The sequence below is a fragment of the Lynx canadensis genome, chromosome D1 (genome assembly GCF_007474595.2).
Source record: "Lynx canadensis isolate LIC74 chromosome D1, mLynCan4.pri.v2, whole genome shotgun sequence".
In the NCBI taxonomy this organism is placed as follows: Eukaryota; Metazoa; Chordata; class Mammalia; order Carnivora; family Felidae; genus Lynx; species Lynx canadensis.
This window is the reverse complement of record NC_044312.2, coordinates 65613441-65636007: the sequence shown is the minus strand read 5'-3', so window position 1 is coordinate 65636007 and position 22567 is coordinate 65613441. Positions and strand designations below refer to the sequence as shown.

Sequence of the window (22567 nt, the reverse complement as noted above, 5' to 3'; positions counted from 1 at the left end):
ACAGGTCTGTGGCCTTTGAATCATCATCATGATTATGGGATCCACTTCTTGCCAAAGTGAACGAGGGCAGTGGTTAGCCCCAAGGAGCAGGGCTCTTTGTGGGGCAAGCCTCTGTTCTACTTTCTTTTTCCAAGTGCTGCCAAGTCATTCGACAGAGCAGGCTCTGCTGTCCTGGCAGAGCTGGGTTCAGCTGCTTGCTGACAGGCTGAGTTTCCAGACCAGCTGAAACAGCCATGTCTGGGTTTTTAAAACTATCTTGGAAGCCACCAGATTTCCTTTGGCCTGCAATTGCCTAACAAGCCCTCACCCCATTTCAGGCTTTCAGGAAACATTTAAACCCAGCTTCCAACCTCCACAGAATCTGTACTGAAGTGGAGAAGGACCATCTGGCAGGAAAAGGGATTGAAAATGGTTGAGGTTGAAAACCCAAACTTATAGGCCTCTTTGAGGAGGAGGGTTGGGAAAGAGGATGTGGGAGTGATAAATGGACAGTGAAAAGATGGAAAGAGCTTATTTTTTTTCTGATTATTATTCAACAACAACAACAACAAAAACCATCTTTTCCCGTGGCTGCATGAGGAAGATTTCAGCCTCATGGTGACCTGTAAAAACACCCAGCATTTCTGACTTCCCAGCAAAACAAATCTCAGTTCTTCTCCACTTGACCAGGCTTATGATTCCCTTGACATTTTTGCTTGAAGAGCTTTCTGGACCTAGAATCTGAGAACCTGGGGCTGGCATGGAAAGGCTCCAAGGTATAAGGTATGTAGAGGTAGTGACAGAGAAAAAGGGTCTGGCATTTTGGAGGGAAGTATGGGATAGAGTTGAGAAGATCATTCCTGGCTCCCTTTCTAAAGCTTTTGGTGCCTACCCAGCCAAACTCTGAGCCCACTTTGTCCCCTTTCCTTGTAAGCCCTTGATTTTAGGCACAGCAGAGCCAAAGACAGGTTTTGGGCAGATAACCAATAAGAAATGAATCGGGAAAGGAGGGGAGGAAAAGGGGGATGAAGGAGGAGAAGCCAGCGTGAATGAGATGAAGGCAAGATTCCCAGGAACAGCCTTTCCTTGTGGGTGTGTTGGATGAGAACTTGTTACTGAAGCAGCGTTCAGGAAGATAATAGGGATACTTGTGAGGAGATTGATTGAAAGCCTCGAGGTGGACAAGATCGGCTGAGGGGTAGGAGGAAAAGGCCTGCCATTGACAGTCTGACTGGGTGGCAGCCACAGTGGGAAACTCTCATCAGCTTTACAGCAGCTGTGACTTTGGGAAGAGAAGGAGCACACTTTAAAGGATATGCCCTGTGTGGGATTTCTAGGGCCCTTTGTCATCCTTGCCTCTGACTCCCTGGGGGTCCTCTTCTGTCATCAGTTAACAAGTCAGTTCACATTTAGTTGAGCACCCAGGGAAGAACTAGCTAGAACTGCCCCATAGCTTTCTCAGCCATGTGGGGACAGAGGAGGCCAGCATGGTGGGAGAGCAGTGTCGCTGAACTTCCTAGGAATGCCAAGCAACAGAGAGGCTGTGCAGGTGAGCTGTTAGTCCAGGCAGAGCCATGAAAGGGAGACAAAGCCCTTCCCTCCCACCTTAGTCTAATCCAAGGACATCTGCTGGAGAGAAGGAAAGACTCAAACACTCTTTTGGGAACTCTGGTTTGCATGGTTAAAGGGAACTCATTCTAATGATGATCCTCCCTGAAGCTGGTAGAGCCAATATTGGTTGCTGGGACTCTTGAAGGAGGAAATTAAAGACCTAAGCCCTCCTCCAGGGAGTTGCTGGTCTGTTCCTTTTCTTGGCCAGGGACCAGTGATGAGGAAAGGTTGCAGGAGGGAGTCAGTAAGAAGGTAAGGAGGGTCTGAGTAGGTGTTCCCTGGGCAGGGGTAGTAGGAATGTTGACCCCACCATGGTCAGATGACAGCTGTACAGACCTGTACAGTCTCCAGGCTGCAACCAGGTTCTCAGGGCACACATGGAGCTCTGTTCCCTTTCCCACCTCTTCCTTCTCTTTGGGCTGCTTCCTAAGCTGCCACATCCACGTGGGATATTGCTTAAGAAATGAGTGGAATGTAGTTGTTAGCAGAAATTCTCTTACATGGTTTAGAGGTTTCCTTTGTCAGGTGTCTTGACTTCTTACCTGGACCAGTAAAACAGAGTGCTTGACAGTGACTGTCTTTCCTCTCAATGGCGACTTTAACCCTAGCAAAATGGGAGGCTTTCTTCCAAATGCCTGTGTCTATTCCTCATCACTCTCAAGCTTCATATGTCTCCTCCTTCAGGGCAAGGCATATTGTCACATCCACGATTAGGCCTGCAGAAAAGTATCATACAGACATTTAGAAATATCACCTAAACAAAGGGAAACAGGTTTTTTTTTGCTCTAGGATAGGAAGGTTCATTCTTAGAGTCTGGGCATCCCTCAGAAGGAACTCCCTTAAGAGACTGACCTGATGGTCCCTTCTTGGACCTTCAGAGAACACAGATATTCTCTGTGGTCATGGGATTGGATTGTAGGGAGAAGAAGTGGGAGAGAGAGTTGCAAGATGAAGGCTAGCCTGAGCAAAAGCTGGGAGCCTTTCAGAGGTCTTTCCTCCAGTGACAGTGAGGAGAGAAAATGGGGGGTTTCAAGTGACTAAGAGGCAGTGCCCTGGACTAGACTAGGCTCCTCTTCCCTGCACTGCTCAGGCCCAGCTGTACCGAGGCTTTGTGTGGATGCTCCACAGGAAGCATGCTTCTGGTACGGTACCTCCTAACCTTTCCCTGCTGGGACTCAGGCTGGGGCTGTAGCACTCACCTGCTGATAGAGTCAGGTCACAGAGCTGAGTAAAGCTGGCCAGCTGTAGGCACTGGGTGGGCAGGGACAGCGGTAAATTGGAGAGAGCTTGCTGCATCTAAGTGAGCCACTTCTGGGGCACCTGGGTGGCTCAGTCGGTCCAGCGTCCAACTCTTGGTTCCAGCTCAGGTCAGTGATCTCATGGTTTGGTTCCTGAGTTTGAGTCCCGCATCAGGGTCCCCGCTGACAGTGCAGAGCCTGCTTGGGATTCTCTGTCTCTCCCTCTCTGCCCCTACCTTGCTCACACTGTCTCTCTCACTCTCAAATAAAAAAATAAAAAATAAATGGGCCACTTTTACTCAGTCTAGTCAATTGTTGCCACACAGAAATGCAGTAACATCAGATTTTCTGGTTTTTCAAGAGAAGCCAGAATCTGATTTTTATTTGTATTTTATTTGTACCCACCCACTTTTTAAAAATTTTTGACAACTAGGGGTGCCTGGGTGGCTCAGTTGGTTGAGCCTCTGACTTCGGCCCAGGTCATGATCTTGTGATTCACCAGTTCGAGCCCTGCATCGATCGGGCTCTGTGCTGACAGCTCAGAGCCTGGAACCTGGAGCCTAGAGCTGCTTCAGATTCTGTTTTTTCCTCTCTCTCTGCCCCTCCCCTGCCCACTCTCTGTTTCTCTTTCTCAAAAATAAATAAATGTTAAAAAAAAATAAAATGTTTGACAATTCAAATTATTTAAAAATAAAGGGAGGGCCAGATAAGACATATTTTTTTGCTCTTGCAAACCATCAGTTTATGTCTTGCAGACACCGGTTTATGTCTTCAGTATAAACTCTTTTTCCCAGGAGTTCAAAGTGAGGAGAAAGTGAGGAAGGCGGATGTTAGGTACCAGAGGTGAGTGGCAGGAAGAGTTGTTTTGAGATATAAGAACACTGGGCACACCAGAAAATTGAGTAACTGTTTAGAGGAGACATTGATAATGCTTTCATATTATTATCCATATTGTATTATAGATCTCATATTGTACCTGCTCCTTTGTCTTTGAGGGTCAGTGGTTCTGTGCAGGGTGGGAGCAGCTGAGGGGTGGGAGGAGGAAGAGGAGCTGAATGAACATCCATCTTTTATTTGCTTATAGCTGGGAAAATCCTTAGGAGGATAGTCAGTAGTGACCCTTTGTACCTTCCCAAGTCCTCAAAGTGGTAGGACAGAAGTTTTCACACTTACAGGTATATAAACTAGCTTAAAATGCAAATTTCTAGTCCCCATTCCTATAGATTCTCATTCAGGAGGTGGAGGTGGGGCCTGGGACTCTATTTTTAACAAGCAGCCCACTGATGTTAGGGCAAGTGAGTACACAGTGGAGTCAGACAGAGCTGAGGCCACATTCCTGTTCTGTTCCTTTGCTGCGTGAGTGATCTTGGGCCAATCATTCAGTCTCTTTGAAACTAAATTTCCTGATTGGAAAAATGGGCCTGTATCATCACTACCTTGCAGGCTGGTGAGAGCAGAATCAGAAGATGATTAGAGATAATGCAAGGTCCTGGCTCTGAGCTGTGGCACTGGTGCAGGCTCAAGTGCCTGTGTGGCCACTTTCTAGCCAAGTGACTTGAGGCAAGCTATTTAACTGCTCTGTACCTTGGTTTCCTTGATATGTGTAAATAATAATACCTACTTCATAAAGTTGTTACTAGGATTAAGTGATTTAATACATGTGAAGCACTTATAACTTCAGGTATTACAATTATATAAAGAATGTAGCAGCATGTCTTAATAAATGTACCTTTGCTTTTCCTTAGGCCCTCTAACTGTGGGTAACAAATAGGTTGAGGCTCACTTCAAATGTCACTTCCCTATGAGACATTCCTGGGGTACACTTTTTACTTGACTCTTGTCCCTTTATTGTTACATCCTCTAGGGCAAGGACCGTGTCTGTCCATTTTTATATTCTAGTACGTTTGCATAGTGCTTAGCATAGTATAGCAAACAGATTGAATGACAGTACCAGCGACTCTGAAAATGACTTAAGGTCAAGAATGGTTGCCTTCCACATACCCACCGAAGCATGATCTGGAAGAAAAACCTTTTATTAAGCTTTTGTATGCCAGGCAATCACGTGAGGTAGGTCATGTTATTATTATTGCTCTTATAGTGACAAAGTTTAGTCTTTGAAACTCACTTGTTCAGTGTCACTTAACTAGCAGTTGATAGAGGCAGGGTTGGACTTAGTTATTTGACCCCAAATCAGGTGTTCTTCCCACTGCACCTCAAGTACCTGGGACTGTGGTTTGTCTGTCTCAATGCAGTTTATAGAAAAATTCTGGGGGTACCTAATTATAGTCCTTTCTCTGGATAGTCCTGACTCTTCAGATAGTTGTCTATAATTTGTTAGAGCTAGGGTTTTGAGCAATTTGTCATTGGTCGTAGATGCTAACTGAACATTTCACTTTCTAAACAAGCAGTTTCTTCTTGGACTTTGCCACTGATGGGCCTGAGAACAAAACAGTGTCTCAGTTCCCTTCTCTGCTCCATGCTCAGTGGCTATTTCCTCTAACTGGAGTGTCTTCTCTCCTTGCAGCCCGACTAGCCAAGGTATCAGACTGAAAGCATAGATGAGAACCTGGAGTTGCTCTTAGGGCCCTGGGAGAAGCAGTGCCCCCCAGGAAGCCAGCCATGCAGAGTGCTCACGTCTGAGCTTCAGGTGTAAAGGGTTAGCCTGTGCCTTAGTTCCTCAAGCCCCTAGATTATTCCCTGAGCTGATAGACCTGGCCTAGTGAGAGCAGGTGGGAGGAAGGATGATGAGTTGGCATCTCTGTTCTTCTGACTTAGCAGGCCTGTCTGGGGTTCTCAGCAGTGCCTGCCCAAGATACCTGAACTCCTAGGCTACTTTTGAGGCTAGCAGCTGCGATCTTGCAGAAGTGTGATCAAGAGTCCTTGCCATAGGCCTTGTAACAATTTTGATCCACTCCTCTCTTGGTTACCTCTTCACAGGATTTTTCTTCTTGGCCCAAGAAATGTCAAAGTCATCTGTATTTTTCTTTCTTACTAAGTTGGCTCTGTGTTCTCATATTCAACTACGTAAAAGCATTTGTGAGCAGTGGGTCCACCCTCCTTAGATCGGAAATATGGGAGAAGAAAGAATATATTTTTTATCATGTTATTTTAATATTTTTCAGTTTCTGGTCTTTCCACAAATCTTCTGCCCTTTCCCTAAGGACCTGCCCTGGAGCTGCTAGAGCATGTCTAGTGTTGTTTTGATGGGTTATGATGGTTATTGTGACCATTGTTACCATGGGCACGGTTGAAAGCTCATACTTAGCAAGTTGATTCCTTGTAGTGCTGTGCTCCCTGAGGACCCTGAGAACTGGCCTGGGAAAGCTTCCAGAGGCTGCCTTTTCTCTCGCTTCCTTCTGTTGTGCACACAGCCATATGCCAAGCACTTAACTTGGCATGGGGCTGAGAGCCAGTGTGCACAGACTGGTGCAGGATTGACTTCTCCTCCTCCTCATTATCATCATCATCATCACCATCATCACTAACATTATGCTGTATACTTAGGTTTAAAGATTTTTTTCCCTAACAGATAGAGAAGGGTTTTCTCTACTTAATGAAGGATAAAAGTGAGTCTCAGGTTTGGTTTTCTTTCAAAAGCATCTGCAGTCTTCACAATGGAGGGACGTTTCATTACTATCACCTGATGCCTGCTGGCTTCTTCCTCCCTTTCCAACTCCCACTTTACCTGCTCCCACCATCAATAAAAACATAATCTGGAGAGCCTCCATGATGAAGTTAAAGAAATTAGAGGAAGTGCATTTCATATTGAAATTAGGAGAGAACTAGGAATGATAACAAAAATTACGGTTGGGCTTATTTTTTGCCATTGAGACCAATTGCTATTCTGCACCAAGGTAATAAGTAAGACAGCCTCTAGGATTAAGGCCTTTAGTGGCTGTAAATAAATATGTTTAATTTTTTTTTTCTAAATCCAAGTTAGTTAACATATAGTATAATAATGGCCTCAGGAGTAGAATTGAGTGATGCATCACTTACATATAACACCCAGTGCTCATCCCAACAAGTGTCCCCCTCCCCCATTTAGCCCATCCCTCCACCCAACACCCCTCCAGCAACCCTCAGTTTGTTCTCTGTATTTAAGAGTCTCTTATGGTTTGCCTCCCTCTCTCTTCTTATTTTTCCTTCCCTTCCCGTATGTTCATCTTTTGGGTTTCTTAAATTCCACATATGAGTGAAATCACATGATATTTGTCTTTCTCTGACTGACTTATTTTGTTTAGCATAATACCCTCTAGGTCCATCCATGTTGTTGCAAATGGCAAGATTTCATTCTTTTTGATTGCCGAATAATAGTCCATTTTATATATATATACACACACACACACACACACACACACACACATATATATATACATACATACACACACTAAAATAATATTCTGTTTTATGTGTATATATATATATACACACACACACATACACACACATTTATAGTGCTTCTATAAATATTGGGGTGCATGTGTCCCTTCAAATCAGCATTTTTGTATCCCTTGGATAAATACCTAGTAGTGCAATTGCTGGGTTGTAGGATAGTTCTATTTCTAATTTTTTGAGGAACCTCCATACTGTTTTCCAGAGTGGCTGCACCAGTTTGCATTTCCACCAATAGTGCAAAAGTATTCCTCTTTCTCCACATCATCACCAACATCTCTTGTTGCTTAAGTTGTTAATTTTAGCCATTTTGACAGGTGTGAGGTGGTTCCTCATTGTGGTTTTGATTTGTATTTTCCTAATATGAGTGATGTTGAGCATCTTTTCATGGTTCTGTTAGCCATCTGGATGTAAACAAATATGTTTAACTTTCACATCCAAATATACTTCATTTTGGTCTGTGTGATGGGAATACCAATCAGAGTGAGAATGGCTGTTCAGCTTCCAGGAAGGGGGTGCTAGTTCAGGCCAGAATGTACGTTCACACTGGAAATATGCTTGGTGTATCAGTTGTGTTCTCTCTCACATCCACTCTTCAGGGCACTTAAAAAAGGGGGGGGGGTTTTGGTCCTTAAGTTTTATTTGAACAACTATCTTGAGATATAACTTACATACTATAAAATTCATACATTTTACTTGTTTTAGTATGTTCAGAGTTGTGCAACCATCACCACTAATTCCAGTACTTTTTTTTCACCCCAAAAAGAAGCCCAAACTCATTGCAGTCATTCCCAAGTATGCCACTCTCAACCCAACTTAGGCAATTACTAATTTACTTTCTGTCTGTATAGATTTGCCTATTCTGGACATTTTGTAAAATTGGCACGAGGTTTCATGCATGTTATAGAATGTATCGGTATTTCTTATTCCTTTTTATGTGTGAATAATATTCCATTGTATGGATATACCATACTTTGTTTATGCATTCGTTCACTGATGATCATTTGGATTTGTTTCCACTTTTTGGCTATTATGAATAATGCTGTTATGAACATTTGTGTACAGATATTTGTGTGGACACAGTTATATTGCTCTTGGGTATAAACCTAGGAGTGGATCATGCTGGGTCATATGGTAACTCTGTGTATAACTTTTTGAGGAACTGCCAAACCGTTTTCCAAAATGTTTGCACCATTGTACATTCTCACCAGCAATGAATGAAAGTTCCAGTTTCTCCACAGCCTCACTAAAATTTTTTTTAACATTTATTTATTTTTGAGAGAGAGAGAGAGAAACTGAGCATGAGCAGGGGAGGGGTAGAGAGAGAGGGAGACACAGAATCTGAAGCAGGCTCCAGGCTCTCAGCTGTGAACACAGAACCCGATGTGGGGCTTGAACCCATGAACCGTGAGACCATGACCTGAGCCGAAGTCAGATGCTTAACAGACTGACCCACCCAAGTACCCCTTAATTTTTTAATTTTTAATTCTCTTATTTTTACAGATATCTTTATTGCTTATGCTCTACCTAACTATTGGACTCAAGATTCTGAGGCTTGCAGTGGATAGAGCTAGATAAAGTGCCTGGTCTACTCTAGCACTTTATAAACCATCAGTGAATATAATGTCCTGTGACATCATCTAAACTGTCTTAGTAAACAAATGTTCTACTATAGCAAGGGTCAGGAAACCATGGTCCATTGGCCAAATCCCAGACATTCACCACTTGGTTTTGTAAATACAGTTTTACTGAAACGTAATCGTTTATGCCTATTAATTTACATACAATCAGTGGCTATTTTCATATTATGTGAAGAGTTCAGTAATTGGAACAGAGACTGTATGACCTATATAGCCTAAGATATTTATTATTTAGGCCTTACGGAAAAATTTACCTACCCCTGTTCTAGACACAAATTAGTATTCTGAGAAAAAAAGTGGGAAGGAGTTCTACCATCAAATAAGTCCAAGAAGTGGCATATCTCTTCATGAAAATTTAAATTTTATGCTAACAAGAAAAAAATCTAGAGTTCTGCATAAGTATGAACATACATATACATATACAAACTCACACATATATATCAACTTGATTTTACACCATTACTTTACAGAGTTTTTAAATTTAAATACAATTTAGTTAACATATAGTGTAATAATGATTTCAGGAATAGAATTTAGTGATTCCTCACTTGCATACAATACCCAGTGCTCATCCCAACAAGTGTCCTCCTTAATGCCTCTCATCCATGTAGCCCATCCCCCCACCCAACATCCTGCCAGCAACCCTCACTTTGTTCTCTGTATTTAGGAGTCTCTTATGGTTTGTCTCTCTCTCTGTTTTTATATTATTTTTGCTTCCCTTCCCTTATGTTCATCTGTTTTATATCTTAAATTCCACTTATGAGTGAAATCATATGATATTTGTCTTCCTGACTGACTTATTTCGCTTAGCATAATATACTCTAGTTTCATCCACGTTGTTGCAAGTGGCAAGATTTCATTCTTTTTGATTGCCAATATTCCTGTGTGTGTGTGTGTGTGTGTGTGTGTGTGTGTGTGTGTGTGTATACCACATCTTCTTTATCCATTCATCTATCAATGGACATTTGGGCTCTTTCCATACTTTGGCTATTGTTGATAGTACTGCTATAAATATTGGGGTGCATGTGCCACTTTGAATCAGCACTCCTGTATCCTTTGGATAAATACTTAGCAGTGTAATTGCTGGGTTGTAGGATAGTTCTATTTCTATTTCTATTTCTAATTTTTTGAGGAACCTCCATACTGTTTTCTAGAGTGGCTGCACCAGTTTGCCCTCTCAGTGCAAAAGGGTTCCTTTCTCCACATCCTCACCAAAATCTGTTATTGCCTGAGTTGTTAATGCTAGCCATTCTGACGTGTGTGAGGTGGCATCTCATTGTGGTTTTGATTTGTATTACCCTGATTATGAGTGATGTTGAGCATTTTTTCATGTGTCTGTTAGTCATTTAGGTGTCTTCTTTGGAGAAGTGTCTACTCATGTCTTTTGCCCATTTCTTCACTGGATTATTTGTGTGTTGGGTGTTGAGTTTGATAAGTTCTCATATAGATTTTGGGTAATAACCCTTTATCTGATATTCATTTGCAAATATCTTCTCCCATTCCATTGTTGCTGTTTAGTTTTGCTGATTGTTTCCTTTGCTGTGCAGAAGCTTTTTATCTTGATGAGGTCCCAATAGTTCATTTTTGCTTTTGTTTCCCTTGCCTCCGGAGATGTGTCAAGTAAGACATTGCTGCAGCTGAGGTCAAAGGGGTTGCCTGTTTTCTCCACTAGGATTTTGATGGCTTCCTATCTTATGTTTAGGTCTTTCATCCATTTTGAGTATATTTTTGTGTATGGTGTAAGAAAGTAGTCCAGGTTCATTCTTCTGCATTTCTCTGTCCAGTTTTCCCAGCACCATTTGCTGAAGAGACTGTCTTTATTCCATTAGATATTCTTTCCTGCTTTGTCAGAGATTAGTCGGCCATACGTTTGTGGGTCCATTTCTGGGTTCTCTATTCTGTTCCATTGATCTATGTGTTTGTTTTGTGCCACACTGTCGTGATGATTACAGCTTTGTAATACACCTTGAAGTCCAGAATTATGATGCCTCCAGCTTTGGTTTTCTTTTTCAACATTACTTTGGCTATTTGGAGTCTTTTCTGGTTCCATACAAATTTTAGAATTGTTTGTTCTAGCTCTGTGAAGAATGCTTGTGTTATTTTGATAGGGATTGCATTGAATATGTAGATTACTTTGGATAATATCAACATTTTAACAATATTTGTTCTTCCAATCCATGAGCATGGAATATTTTTCCTTTTTTTGTGTGTCTTCTTCAATATCTTTCATAAGCTTTCTATAGTTTTCTGTGTATAGATTTTTTTTACCTCTTTGGTTAGGTTTACTCTAGGTATTTTATGGTGTTTTGTGCAATTGTAAATGGGATCAATTCCTTGATTTCTCTTTCTGCTGTTTCATTATTGGTGTATAGAAGTGCAACTGATTTCTGTGCATTGATTTTATATCCTGCGACTTTGCTGAATTTGTGTGTAAGTTCTAGCAGGTTTTTGGTGGAGTTCTTGGGTTTTCCACATAGAGTATCACATTGTCTGAGAAGAGTAAAGACTTCCTCTTTACTGATTTGGATGCATTTTATTTCTTTGTGTTGTCTGATTAGATAACAGTGGTAAGAGTAGACATCCTTGTTGTGTTCCTTATCTTAGGGGGAAAGCTCTCAGCTTTTCCCCATTGAGGATGATATTAGCGGTGAGTCTTTCATATATGGCTTTTATGAACTTGAGGTAGATCCTTCTGTCCCTACTTTCTTGAGGGTTTTTATCAAGAAAGGATGCTTTATTTTGTCAAATGCTTTTTCTGCATAGTAACATTTGTTTTTATCTGTCTGTTTGATTATAGCCATCCTGGTGGGTGTGCAATACCCAAGGGCAATACCTTCTTGTAGTTTTGATTTCTATTTCTCTGATGACTAGTGATGTTGAACATTGTTTCATGGGCTTATTGGCAAATTTTACAACTTTAGAGAAATGTCTATTCAAATCCTTTGTTTACTTTTTTAAGTTTATTTATTTTGAGAGAGAGAGAGAGAGAGAGAGCATGGGAGGTTTAAGTTTATTTATTTTGAGAGAGAGAGAGAGAATCCCAATCGGCCCTGCACTGTCAGCACAGATCCTAAGGTGGGACTTGATCCCATAAACTGTGAGATCATAACCTGAGCTGAAAACAAGAGTTGGATGCTTAGCTGTCTGAGGCACCCAGGCTCCTTCCTTTGTCTACTTCTTAATTGAGTTATTTGTCTTTTTATTATTGAATTGAAAGAATTCTTTATATATTCTGGATACGAGCTTCTTAGCAGATATGTGATTTGCAAATAATATCCCCCACTCATTGGTGTCTTTTATTTATTTTTATTTAAAAAAATTTTTTTAATGTTTATTTATTTTTGAGAAAGAGAGAGAGAGAGAGGGAGAGAGAGAACAAACATGAGAGAATCCCAAGCAGGTTCTGCACTGTTAGTGCCGAGCCCAATGTGGGGCTGGAACTCACGAACTGTGAGATCATGGCCTGAGCCAAAACCCAAGAGTCAGATACTTAACCGACTGAGCCACCCAGGTATCCCTCACTGTCATTATTTAGAAGTAAAATTGATTTAAAAAAATATTACTCTGTATCCTGAAAACTTGCTTGACTTTGTATATTAGCTTAAGAGTATTTTAGTGGAATCCTTTGGATTTTCTGTGTACAAGATTATACCATCTGCAACTAAGAGATAATTCTACTGATTCCTTTCCAATCTGGATGTACTCTTAAGTTATAACCTTTTTCTTCCTTTTATTATTTTAGCATAAAATAATGTTCCCTAAAGGATAATGATATATTAGCTAACTCTTTACAGTACATGAATGGATATTTTTCACTTTGTCAGTACTTAAATACCATAACATATATTACTTTTATCTTAATGGATATTAGAAAAAAATGATAGCTCATAATTTTATGGTGTTGGCTCGTATGTTACTTTATCAGAATATTCTTCCCTAAACATTTTATTTAAAATAACAGATCTTCAGGGGACCTGGGTGACTCAGTCAGTTAAGCATCCAACTTCAGCTCAGGTCATGATCTCTTGGTTGGTGAGTTTGAGCCCTGCATTGGGCTCTGTGCTGACAGCTTAGAGCCTGGAGCCTGCTTTGGATTCTGTGTCTCCCTCTCTCTCTACCCCTCCCCTGCTCATGCTCTGTCTGTCTGTCTGTCTCTCTCTCTCTCAAAAATAAATAAACATTAAAATTTTTTTTTTTAAATAACAGATATTCTTGGTGGGGGGCTGGGTGACTCAGTCGGTTGAGCATCTGACTCTTGATTTTGGGTCAGGCCATGATCTCACCATTTCTGAGTTGGAGCCCCCACATTGGGCTCTGCACTAACAACACAGATCTTGCTTAGAATTCTCTCTCTCCTTTCTCTCTGCCCCTCCCCTGCTCGCGTGCTCTCTCTCTCTCCCTCTCAAAATAAATAAACATTTTAAAAAAGTGAAATAAGATAAAATAAAATAACATATCTTCTTTACTCCCCACCTACCCTGCATCATTTTCTTCTTCGTATTGTACGTATTATACACAAATGTACACTGATGTATCACACATATGTGACATGTGCAGGTTTATTGCCTGTTTCTCCCCACTGAGATGTAAGCTCCCTGAGGGCAGAGACTTTGTTTCATTCTTTGCTGGATGGCAGTGCCTAGGACATGGGTGCTCAGTAAACATTTGTATTTGTTGAATGACTAAATGATTACTTGTATAGAACAAGGTTAAACATTTTGAGACAAGCAAGTCTGTTTCAGGTTGATTCAAGAAAAATGCTGAATAAATAGTTGTTCAGGAGGTATGCAAATAAGATGGAATTTGTAAAGTCTCTATGGCATGCTAGAAGTTTGGGACTTCTAAGAAACAAAAAGAGGTAGGATGGAGATGGAGTTTTGTCATTTTCGGTGAAGTGGTAAGTTATCTGTTAGCTCCTAGACTTATTCCGTAACTCAGATCAGGGGTCCCTTGAGGCTCCCCCTAAGCCATAACACTTGGAATTAAATATATGTGGGAAAGTGGTTCCTACCACCGCCACACAAACCCTCTTGGCAGTTTTGGAGGTCATCTGGAAATGTTTGAGGTGCTTTTGGCTGCCCATGGAAACTTGGCTTATAGGCCTTGTCTTCTTTGCAGGGCTCTGGGTTTTCAGAAAGCCGAAATGACCATGACTGCCAACAAGAATTCCAGCATCACCCACGGAGCTGGAGGCACTAAGGCCCCTCGGGGGACTCTGAGCAGGTGAGCAGGGGAGCACTGATGGGGGAATGGGGCTCACTGGAGGGTGGCATCAAGGGGCAGCCATATGGCTTTGGTCCAAAATGTAAATGATTATCATCATGACTCTGATGGTCAGCCAGGTGAATGATCCTGGCCCAGCTCATGCTGACACTGAAGCAAAAACCATCTCTAATATATATGCCATTTTTCAGCTCTATAAGTGTTCATAGGGGAGAACAAACAGGGACCCTAAAACAGACTTTGATTTGTGCTGTTGGAGGAGCCTAGGGCTCCAGGAATGGAGCCAGCAAGAAGCAGCTGATGTTCTCCTGGCTGTATCCTTTTTCCTAAGATGGGGACAGCTTGGGGGCTGTGCCTGAGCTAGGCTACACTGTAGTGAGGGAAGTTGACCACATTGGGGTTAGGGGTGGAGAGGCAGTTATGCATATTAGCACAAGTTCCAAGCAGAGAAGTCCAGGTTCTACAAGAATATAGGCTGGGCTGTAAACAAAGCATCTTGGGAATTTTACTCAGCGTAAGCTATAATCCACTTTCCTGGTTTTGTTTTCTTTTTAAAAGTGGGAATGTAGAACAATAGAAAAACCACAGATTTTGAAATCATATACAATTGGCTTCAAGTCCAGCTCTGGATTTGAGATAGTGAGATCTCAGGACACTTTCTTATACCCTCTAAAATCTTAGTTACTCATCTACGAAATAATAATAATAATAGTACTTACCTCACAGAGTTGCTGTGAGGATTAAATGACATAATATATGTCAGTGCTTAGTGTAGTGCCTGGCATAAAGCTTCTCAATAAATATTAGCTCCTTCCCTATGATGGGATGAAAGCTTCCAGAGCTGAAAGATAGATGTACTGTTCTCACCAGGGCTTCAAAAGTTTTGGTTGAGGCTGGATGCTGATGTCCTCGAAGAACCTCTGGGCTCTTTTATTAAAGCCATGTACCTTTTCTAGCCTCTTCTGCTGAATCTAAGGTGGATAAATTTGACTTTTGGGACCTCAACCAGTAGAATGGATAGCTGTGAGAAGGATGCTCAGCTTAGGCTGGGATAGGGCTAGTTCCTCTCTGTGTGTCTGGGCTGTGCAGTGCCAGGGTGAATCTGATGGGGTGTCTGTCCAGAGCTGGCGGAAGTTGTTTGGTTCATTCAGAACTGGAATCAAGATATGGTTGAAAGAATGGAACACTGCACATCGTCCCTAAAGGAGTGACTGGTGTGAACGAGGCAAGAGGAGTTTCCTGTACCACACATTCGAGGTTTGGTCCCAGTGGAAATGGCCTGGATGGACTGTGTCAACCAGACAGAGATTGGGAGATTCTGGAACTTAGGCACACAAATTGGATAGCCACTTTGTGGCAGCAAGACCAACAAGAACAGCCCCTACCTCCTGCCCTTGCACCTCCTCTAACCTAGGTAGAGTTCCTTGCATACTTGCGTCCCTGAAGTGGGTGAGCCAGAGAATGGCAGGGACTGACAACTTCTTGGGTAAAACAGGTAGAAAACCTGAACTCTCCCAGGGCATGTTGGTGGCCACAGCAGAAGCAGATCTAGATATTAGAGTCTTTATCTCCCATTGTCTGCTTCTGGGGAACCTCTTTGCTGGGCTCTCACTGGTCTGGTGGCATGTGTTACTGAGACTGAGTTAGCAGATGGAGACTGGGAACTAAGATTCCCATTTTTTTTTTTTTTAATATGAGACTGTAACAGTAAAATAAGCATTATTTGTGATTGTATAGTTTTATTCTTAATTTTAAAGAAATAGTGTATTTAAGACCTGCATTAGAAATTACCATACCAGCAGCCTTCAACTCCTTTAAATATTCATTTTTTTTCTTCCAATTTCCTACTATGTGGGGATGGAATGGGAGATGGAGGTTTTACAGCAAGTCACAAGGCAGAATCTGGGCCACTGACAGGTACCTGTTTCTGTTTGGAAAATATATACCTACATGTTTTAAATATTTTTAGAAATTGCTCTTCCTTGAACTTCCTAGCATGCTTGCCATCATAACATGATAGATGATGTTTGTAAATATCTGAGCGTCTGATGTGCCTAAAAAAAGAATTCTTCCAGCCTCCCCTCTAAGTGTTCACTTCCTTTCTTTACTGTCATATTTCTGCTTCCCTTCCTCCCTCCTTTCCTGGGCTTTTAGCATGGAGTCCCAGGCCTCTGTGGCTGGCTGTATCCTTCTCTCAGAGGCTACCACTTGGACTGTGGGTGCTATTTTGAAATTGTCATCTGGTGGTTTCTCTGGCTGTCTTCACCCCCAGCCATTTCTAGGGGGTGTTCTTTGGGCTGAGTAGGGCACTAAATCACCAGCTCATTTAGGAAGTCATTGTCAATGAACTCTGAGGGCTTTGCTGTCAGGTGCCAGGCTCTGTGGTAGACAATGGGGGACAAAGAAGAATGACCCATTCTCTTTCGTCAAGGCATTTACAACTTGGATTGATGACCTTGGCACCTGAATTTCTTAGTCTGACCTTTCAATAGATGTTTGGCAGTGACCCGAGGCCCTTTTTATCATTGCTAGCCCAGGGGTCTCAGTGGGAAAAGACTCCTTGGTGTGATGCGAACTTTGGTTGGGAAGTATGAGGGTACTAGGGCTTGGGAAAGCTAGGTGTTTGACTCCCTGACTGCTTTGGGGACCTCCACATCATCACATGGAGGCAGAGGAATCCAGTGGTACTAGGAGGCATTTGTATCTCACTTTGGGGGTAGAAGGTACTCTGGGGCACGGAAAGGTGGGAAAGGTGGGATGGGACCCTGTGGAACTGTCAGGATAGGTATTTGCAAGTTTGTGCCCTTAATTTGAATGAGATTTCACTTGAGCCAATATGGGTTAAGGATCCTGGACTCCATTCTATTTGTGTGTGGGGGGGTGGGGGGGTGGGTGTTTTGCTTATTTATTTCCTTCCTTTTCTTCTGCAGCCCAGTGTTCATTGGCAGGATACACAGGAGGAAGAAATCTAAGCCTTTTCATTTGACCACCAACGTTTTGTTCTTTGCTATGTTTTGGTCTCTTGGAGCAGGTTTCCCTTTCTCTTTGTTGATGGGGCAGGAGAGGCACACTGTTTCACCCTTAGCTGCCAGATACACCCTCCCACAGGTTGTTCCCACTCTAGCTCGTATTCATTTCTGGGAGTGGGAGGTGGGAGTCTCAAAGGTCCCCTGGATCTCGGAGGCTAGGCTTCATGATGCTGGTGTTGATGACCTGGGGTGGGACTAGAAGCAGAGTGGTGACTTGCAAACAAGGAAGTGTTGTGTGTAAAGCGAATTCAGCCACCTGTGTGGGGTGAACTTTGTTTGCTACTTGTTGCCTTCCGGGAATTTCACTTGCGTTGTAAGGCCTGGCAGGCAGCAGGGGGTGTTCTCAGGAGACTTGTTATGCCTGCCGATTACCTTAACAGCTTCTGCACTGTGAACCTCCAGCACCCGGTTGTTGCCACATGGAAATATGGGCAGTCGGTATTGTGTTTGGGAACCTTGCCTCTGGATGTAGGTGCAAGAAACCTGGGTGCCTATAAAAATGTAGACTTCTTGGGGGTCAAGGACTTTGATTGACTTCTTTCCTTCTCCTTTGAGCTTGGAACAATGCCTGTTCTGTGGAAGATGATAACTATTTTTGGCCAGTTGATGAGATGTCTGGGCAGTGAGCCTGTTGGAGAATAGGCTGCTGTGCTATTTGAATCTTTATGGTATCTTGCTAGTAGGTCTTACCAACTTTGGGCTCCCTTTCCATTCAGTCCAAAGACTTTTAGAAAAGCATAACTGAAAATAACCTTAGAGCTCATTCAGTATTAACCCACTTGTTTTATAGATTGGGAAGCTGAGACATAGAAAAGAAGAGGTGCTCCCCCCAAATACAAAGCTAATGGGAGGATGAACTCAAGCCTAGCTCTCTTGATCCTTCTATTATTTTATTGTGCCACTACATTCACCTCCCTCTAAACATTCCTGGGATCTCCCTGCTCAAAAACTATTGTCAAGTAGGATATGGTCAAACTTGGCCTGGCTTGTAAGGCTTTCATAAAAAGCCCTGATATTTCTTTCTACTCTTACCTTTCACTATTGCCTAATGCAAAACTTGCATTTCTGCCAGTCTAGATGCAGATGTTACTTCTTTCCCAGTGCTTTTCTTAACTACCCAGCTAAGAAGGATTTCTCTACTCTCTGTATTCACACTTAGAATCCTGAGTTTGGAGCCTCCAAATGGCACTAATCATATAGTAGCTCATAGAGTGAATATTTGTGTGGGTCTTTTTTCCCCTACTCAATTAGAACTCTTTGGAGGCCCAACAGATACTCTTTTGGAATGTTAAAGTTGGAGGTGTCTTGGGATTCATTTGGCTCAATTACTTGATGTTACATATGAGGAAGCTAAAACCCACATAGCTAATTGACAGTGGAACTGTAAATTCAACTTATATTTACAGGTTTCTGTGCAGAGGGAGACATTGATTTGTAGTGAAATCCAGAGAGGTCTTGAGATCCCACTGCTAAAGTGGACACAGATCTGGACCCTGTGCCTGGATTTCAGGAAGAGGGTAAGAGCTAGCAGATAGGGAAAGTCTCCTGAGAGTACTGGCTGTGGGTAAAAAAGCAGGCTACTTCTCAGGAGAACCTCTGGCCTTAGCCCCCCGTTACTTGAGATGCTTCCTAGAATCCACCCATGATGTCATCAGTATTTGTCTGGTTATTTATTGCTACATAACAAACAACCCTAAACTTAGTGGCTGACAACATTAATAGTCATTTATTTTGCTCACAAATTGCAATTTGGGTAGGGCTCATTAGGAAAAGCCTGTCTCTTTTCCTTGCAGCATTGGTGACGCAGTGGCTGGAGGCTGGAATCATCTGAAGACTTGTTCACTTACATGTCTGACTGTTGATTCTGGTGGTCAGCTGGGATCTCAGCTGCAGAACACCTACGTGTGGCCTCTGTGTTTGGTTGCATGCTTTTACAGCATGATGTCTGGATTCCAAGAGTGAGCATCTCCAGAGAACAAGGCAGAAAATGCATGACATTTTAATGACCTAGCCTCAGAAGTTACATAGTGTTTTTTCTGTTTTACTCTGTTGATTAAGGAGATAACAAAGGTCTGCCGAAGTTCAAGGTAAAGAGCTCTGCACGGCAATTCCAACGTGGGGGTGTGTGTGAGGGTGTTCCTCCACACCACTAAGCAATTCTCTGACATCAGCTTGGTGCCCAACAGTTCAACTCAATTCTGAGACTGGCTACCAGAGATACCATCAGATTCCACAGGTTAAGGGCTCGGTTTCATAAGAGGGCCCTTTCCTTCAGATGCTAATCTCAAGCCCAGGTTGTTACCTGTGCTCTGACCAACTGGCTAAAACATCAGAGGTTCCCACAACTCTCCTTGAGTTCATTAATTTACTAGAGTGGCTCACAGAACTCAAGAAATACATTTACTCATTAGATTACCAGTTTATTACAAAGGATATTAATAGATACGAATCAACAGCCAGATGAGGAGATACATAGGGCCAGGTCCCAAGCAAAGGATCTTCTGTCCTGGGGAGCCTGGGCCTGGCATAGTGGCATGTGGAAGCATTCTGATTCACCAGGCTGGAACCTCTCTAAACCCTTCCCTTTTGGGTTTTATGGAGGCTTCAGTTACACAGGCGTGACTGAGGATGATCATGGGCCATTGGTGGTTGATTCACCCTCCAGCCCCCTCCTCTCCTTGGTGTTCAAGGGAGAACAGAAAGTTCCAGCCCTCTAATCTCAAGGTTGGTTTTCCTGGCAGACAGCCCTCAGGTTTAGGTGTAGTCCAAAAGTCACTTCATTAGCATAACAAAAGACACCGTTATCACTGTCATCACTTAGGCAATTCCAAGGGATTTAGGAGCTCTGTGCTAGAAATGGGACTAAGACCAATTACATATTTCTTACTGTAAATCACAGTATCACACAAGAGGAGGGAAACTAATTCCCACTTGATGAGAGGATTATCAACATCACATTGCTAGAAGGGCATGTGAGATAGGGTAGGTTGTGGGCACTCTCTTTGGAAAATACAATCTGCCATGGTCTGCCCTCTGATCACAAAAATTCACATCCTTCCCAAATGTGAAATACACTCAGTCTCTCCCCTAAGATCCCAGGTCTCCTCCTTTTAATGGCATCAGCTTAAATTCTAGGATCTTGTCATGTAAGTCAGGTCCAGATATAGATGAAACTCTTTGGGTGCAGTCCCTTTCATTGGGTGCAGTTCCTTGAGTACTGTTCCTCTTGATGTGAAGACCTATAAACTAAAGAGAATTTATATCTGCCACCCAAAATACCCCGGTGGGACAGGCCTAGAGTAACCGCTGTAGATACTTCTTTTCAGAAAGGGGAACACTGGAGGCCACACAGCAGTTAGGGGTCCATTGTAATTCTTATATTCAGTGAGGGCACAAATTACCAATTCCTTGATTAGGTCTTGGTTTTACTGCCTTGGAGGCATTTACCTTGTCTCTGGCTCCATCCTCAGGGCTTTTGGTTATCCCGACTCTTCTTTTTCCTTTTCCATAAAAAGTAGTCCATTCTTACAGGTGAGTAGTTTTCTCCAACTGCTTCATGTGCATAGTATTTCAAGAGTCCAGAGCCTTCCTTTCATTTTACTGTCTCTGTGCTTCTCAGTTCCAGCTGATGATACAGTTCCTTTAAAAACTTTGTGAGTTTCTTCCGAATCACTTTATAATCCACTGCAGTAGACAAAAGGCACATTTACAAATCACCTCACCACGAGTCCTTTCCCACTTTGGGTTCTCTGTGAGACTGCTTGGTTCTTAAGAGTCTTAGACGCTTTACTATTTACAGAGGATCTGCCAGGCCTACCCTTAAAATTGTTAGAAGGCCTTTTGTGTGTCTGTCTGTAAGATTTTATGAGACAATGCTTGAAAACATTTTTTAGGTCTTGACAAGGATCTTCCAGTCCCACTCCAGATATTTTTTAAAGAGATTTATTGAAGGATAATTAAAGTATAATAAACTGAACAGTCTTAAGTATACAGTCTGATTAGTTTACACATTTACGCACATACACACATGCAGTAAAACTGCCCCCACAATCGGAAAGCCATTTCTTAATTAGGGACTTTTTTCTTGTTTGGAGAGACTGAGACTGAAACAAGTGTTATCTCCTAACATAGAAAGCCCTTTCCCATTTATATTTCCTTTTTTGGCTCATCTCTTCTCTCTCTTACTATATGCAGCTAGAAGTCAGATGGCGCCTTAGCACTCTACTTGGAAATACCTTAAGCGAGTTCATTAAATTAGGTATATTTTCTATTTTCCATGTCACCACTGGTGACAGGATTAGCAAACTTTCCAATGTTTTTTGAGGGTCCCCTTCCTCTAGCTTCTACTAACATTTTCCTTACTTTCCCTTAAGTCCCTCCTGATAGCCAGTCACTCAGTCCCAAAGTCACTGATTTAGGATTTTGTTTCAACAGCACTCTGTTTCTAGGTACCGAAATCTGTTCAGTTATCTACTGCTATATAACTATCCTGGAATTTTATGGTGTAAAACAACCATTTTATTATGCTCACAGAGTCTGTAGCTTAGGAATTCAGACAGCACTGCAGGGATGGCTGTTCCCTGCTCCATGATGTCTGGGTCCTTGGCTGGAAAGACTTCACGGTGTAGGGTAACTCTAGGGGCTGGTATTACCTAGAGGTGTCTTACCTTACGTGTCTGGGGGTTGATGTTGGCTATTTCTGGAACCTCAGTTGGGACTGTTAGAATACCTATATGTGCCCACTCTGTGTGGCCTGGGCTTCCTCACAGCATGGGAGACAGGAAGTAGAAGCTGCTGGTTTCTTGAGGCTTGGGCCTGAAAATCGACAGATTCATTTCAGTTGTATTCTATTGGTCAGGCAGTCACAGAGTCCAGATTCAAGAGGAGGGGTCATTTTTATAGGAGGCATGTCAGAGAATTGGGGGACCATATTTTAAAATAATTACAAGTATCTTTAATATGGTTTCCTGAAACTACATTTCTCTCCTTGTTGGCTTTGCATAGTACCTGGTTCTGTTTTGTAAAGCAGTTTCATTTTTACCGGGAGCTATTCCTGTAAGGCATAATTTTTACCTGCCTCAGGGAGGGCTTCTGTCTTGTAACTGCTCTGTACTACTTAGGGGACTTAGGGTCCCCCCCAGAGAAGAGCTCACCAATCCTCTTTATGCTTCCCTAGAAATCAGCTGGAAGGCAGGCAGGTGTGCCTTTGGTAGATTCTTAGATGTACTTTTGGAAGTGAAAAGGTGACTCCGGTTCTGCTCTGACCCTACCTACTGTTCTACCTACCCTGACAAGCTGTGATTGATCTCAAGAATCTCTAGAGATGGTGGCTCATATGAAGCCCCACTTGGTGGATGAGGCTGTCCTGGGCCCTGTTGTGGGGGTCCAGCCATTTGAGATGAGGTTGCTTTGGGAACAGGAAGTCCAAGTTGTGAGAGTTTCCCTGTCCTTTGGC

General features: G+C 42.5%; 1 protein-coding gene across 4 annotated transcripts in view; it reads left to right on the top strand.

The window, feature by feature from the left end:
- The window catches only part of DENND2B (DENN domain containing 2B), a 158359-nt gene that overhangs the window by 92736 nt on the left and 43056 nt on the right, over window positions 1–22567 (top strand). For all 4 annotated transcript variants that reach the window (XM_030332095.1, XM_030332097.2, XM_030332094.2 and 1 more), the window contains one exon: window positions 13979–14083. In XM_030332095.1, the coding sequence (XP_030187955.1) occupies window positions 14004–14083 (80 nt within the window). In that variant the 5' untranslated portion in view covers window positions 13979–14003. The remainder of the gene's footprint in view (window positions 1–13978; window positions 14084–22567) is intronic.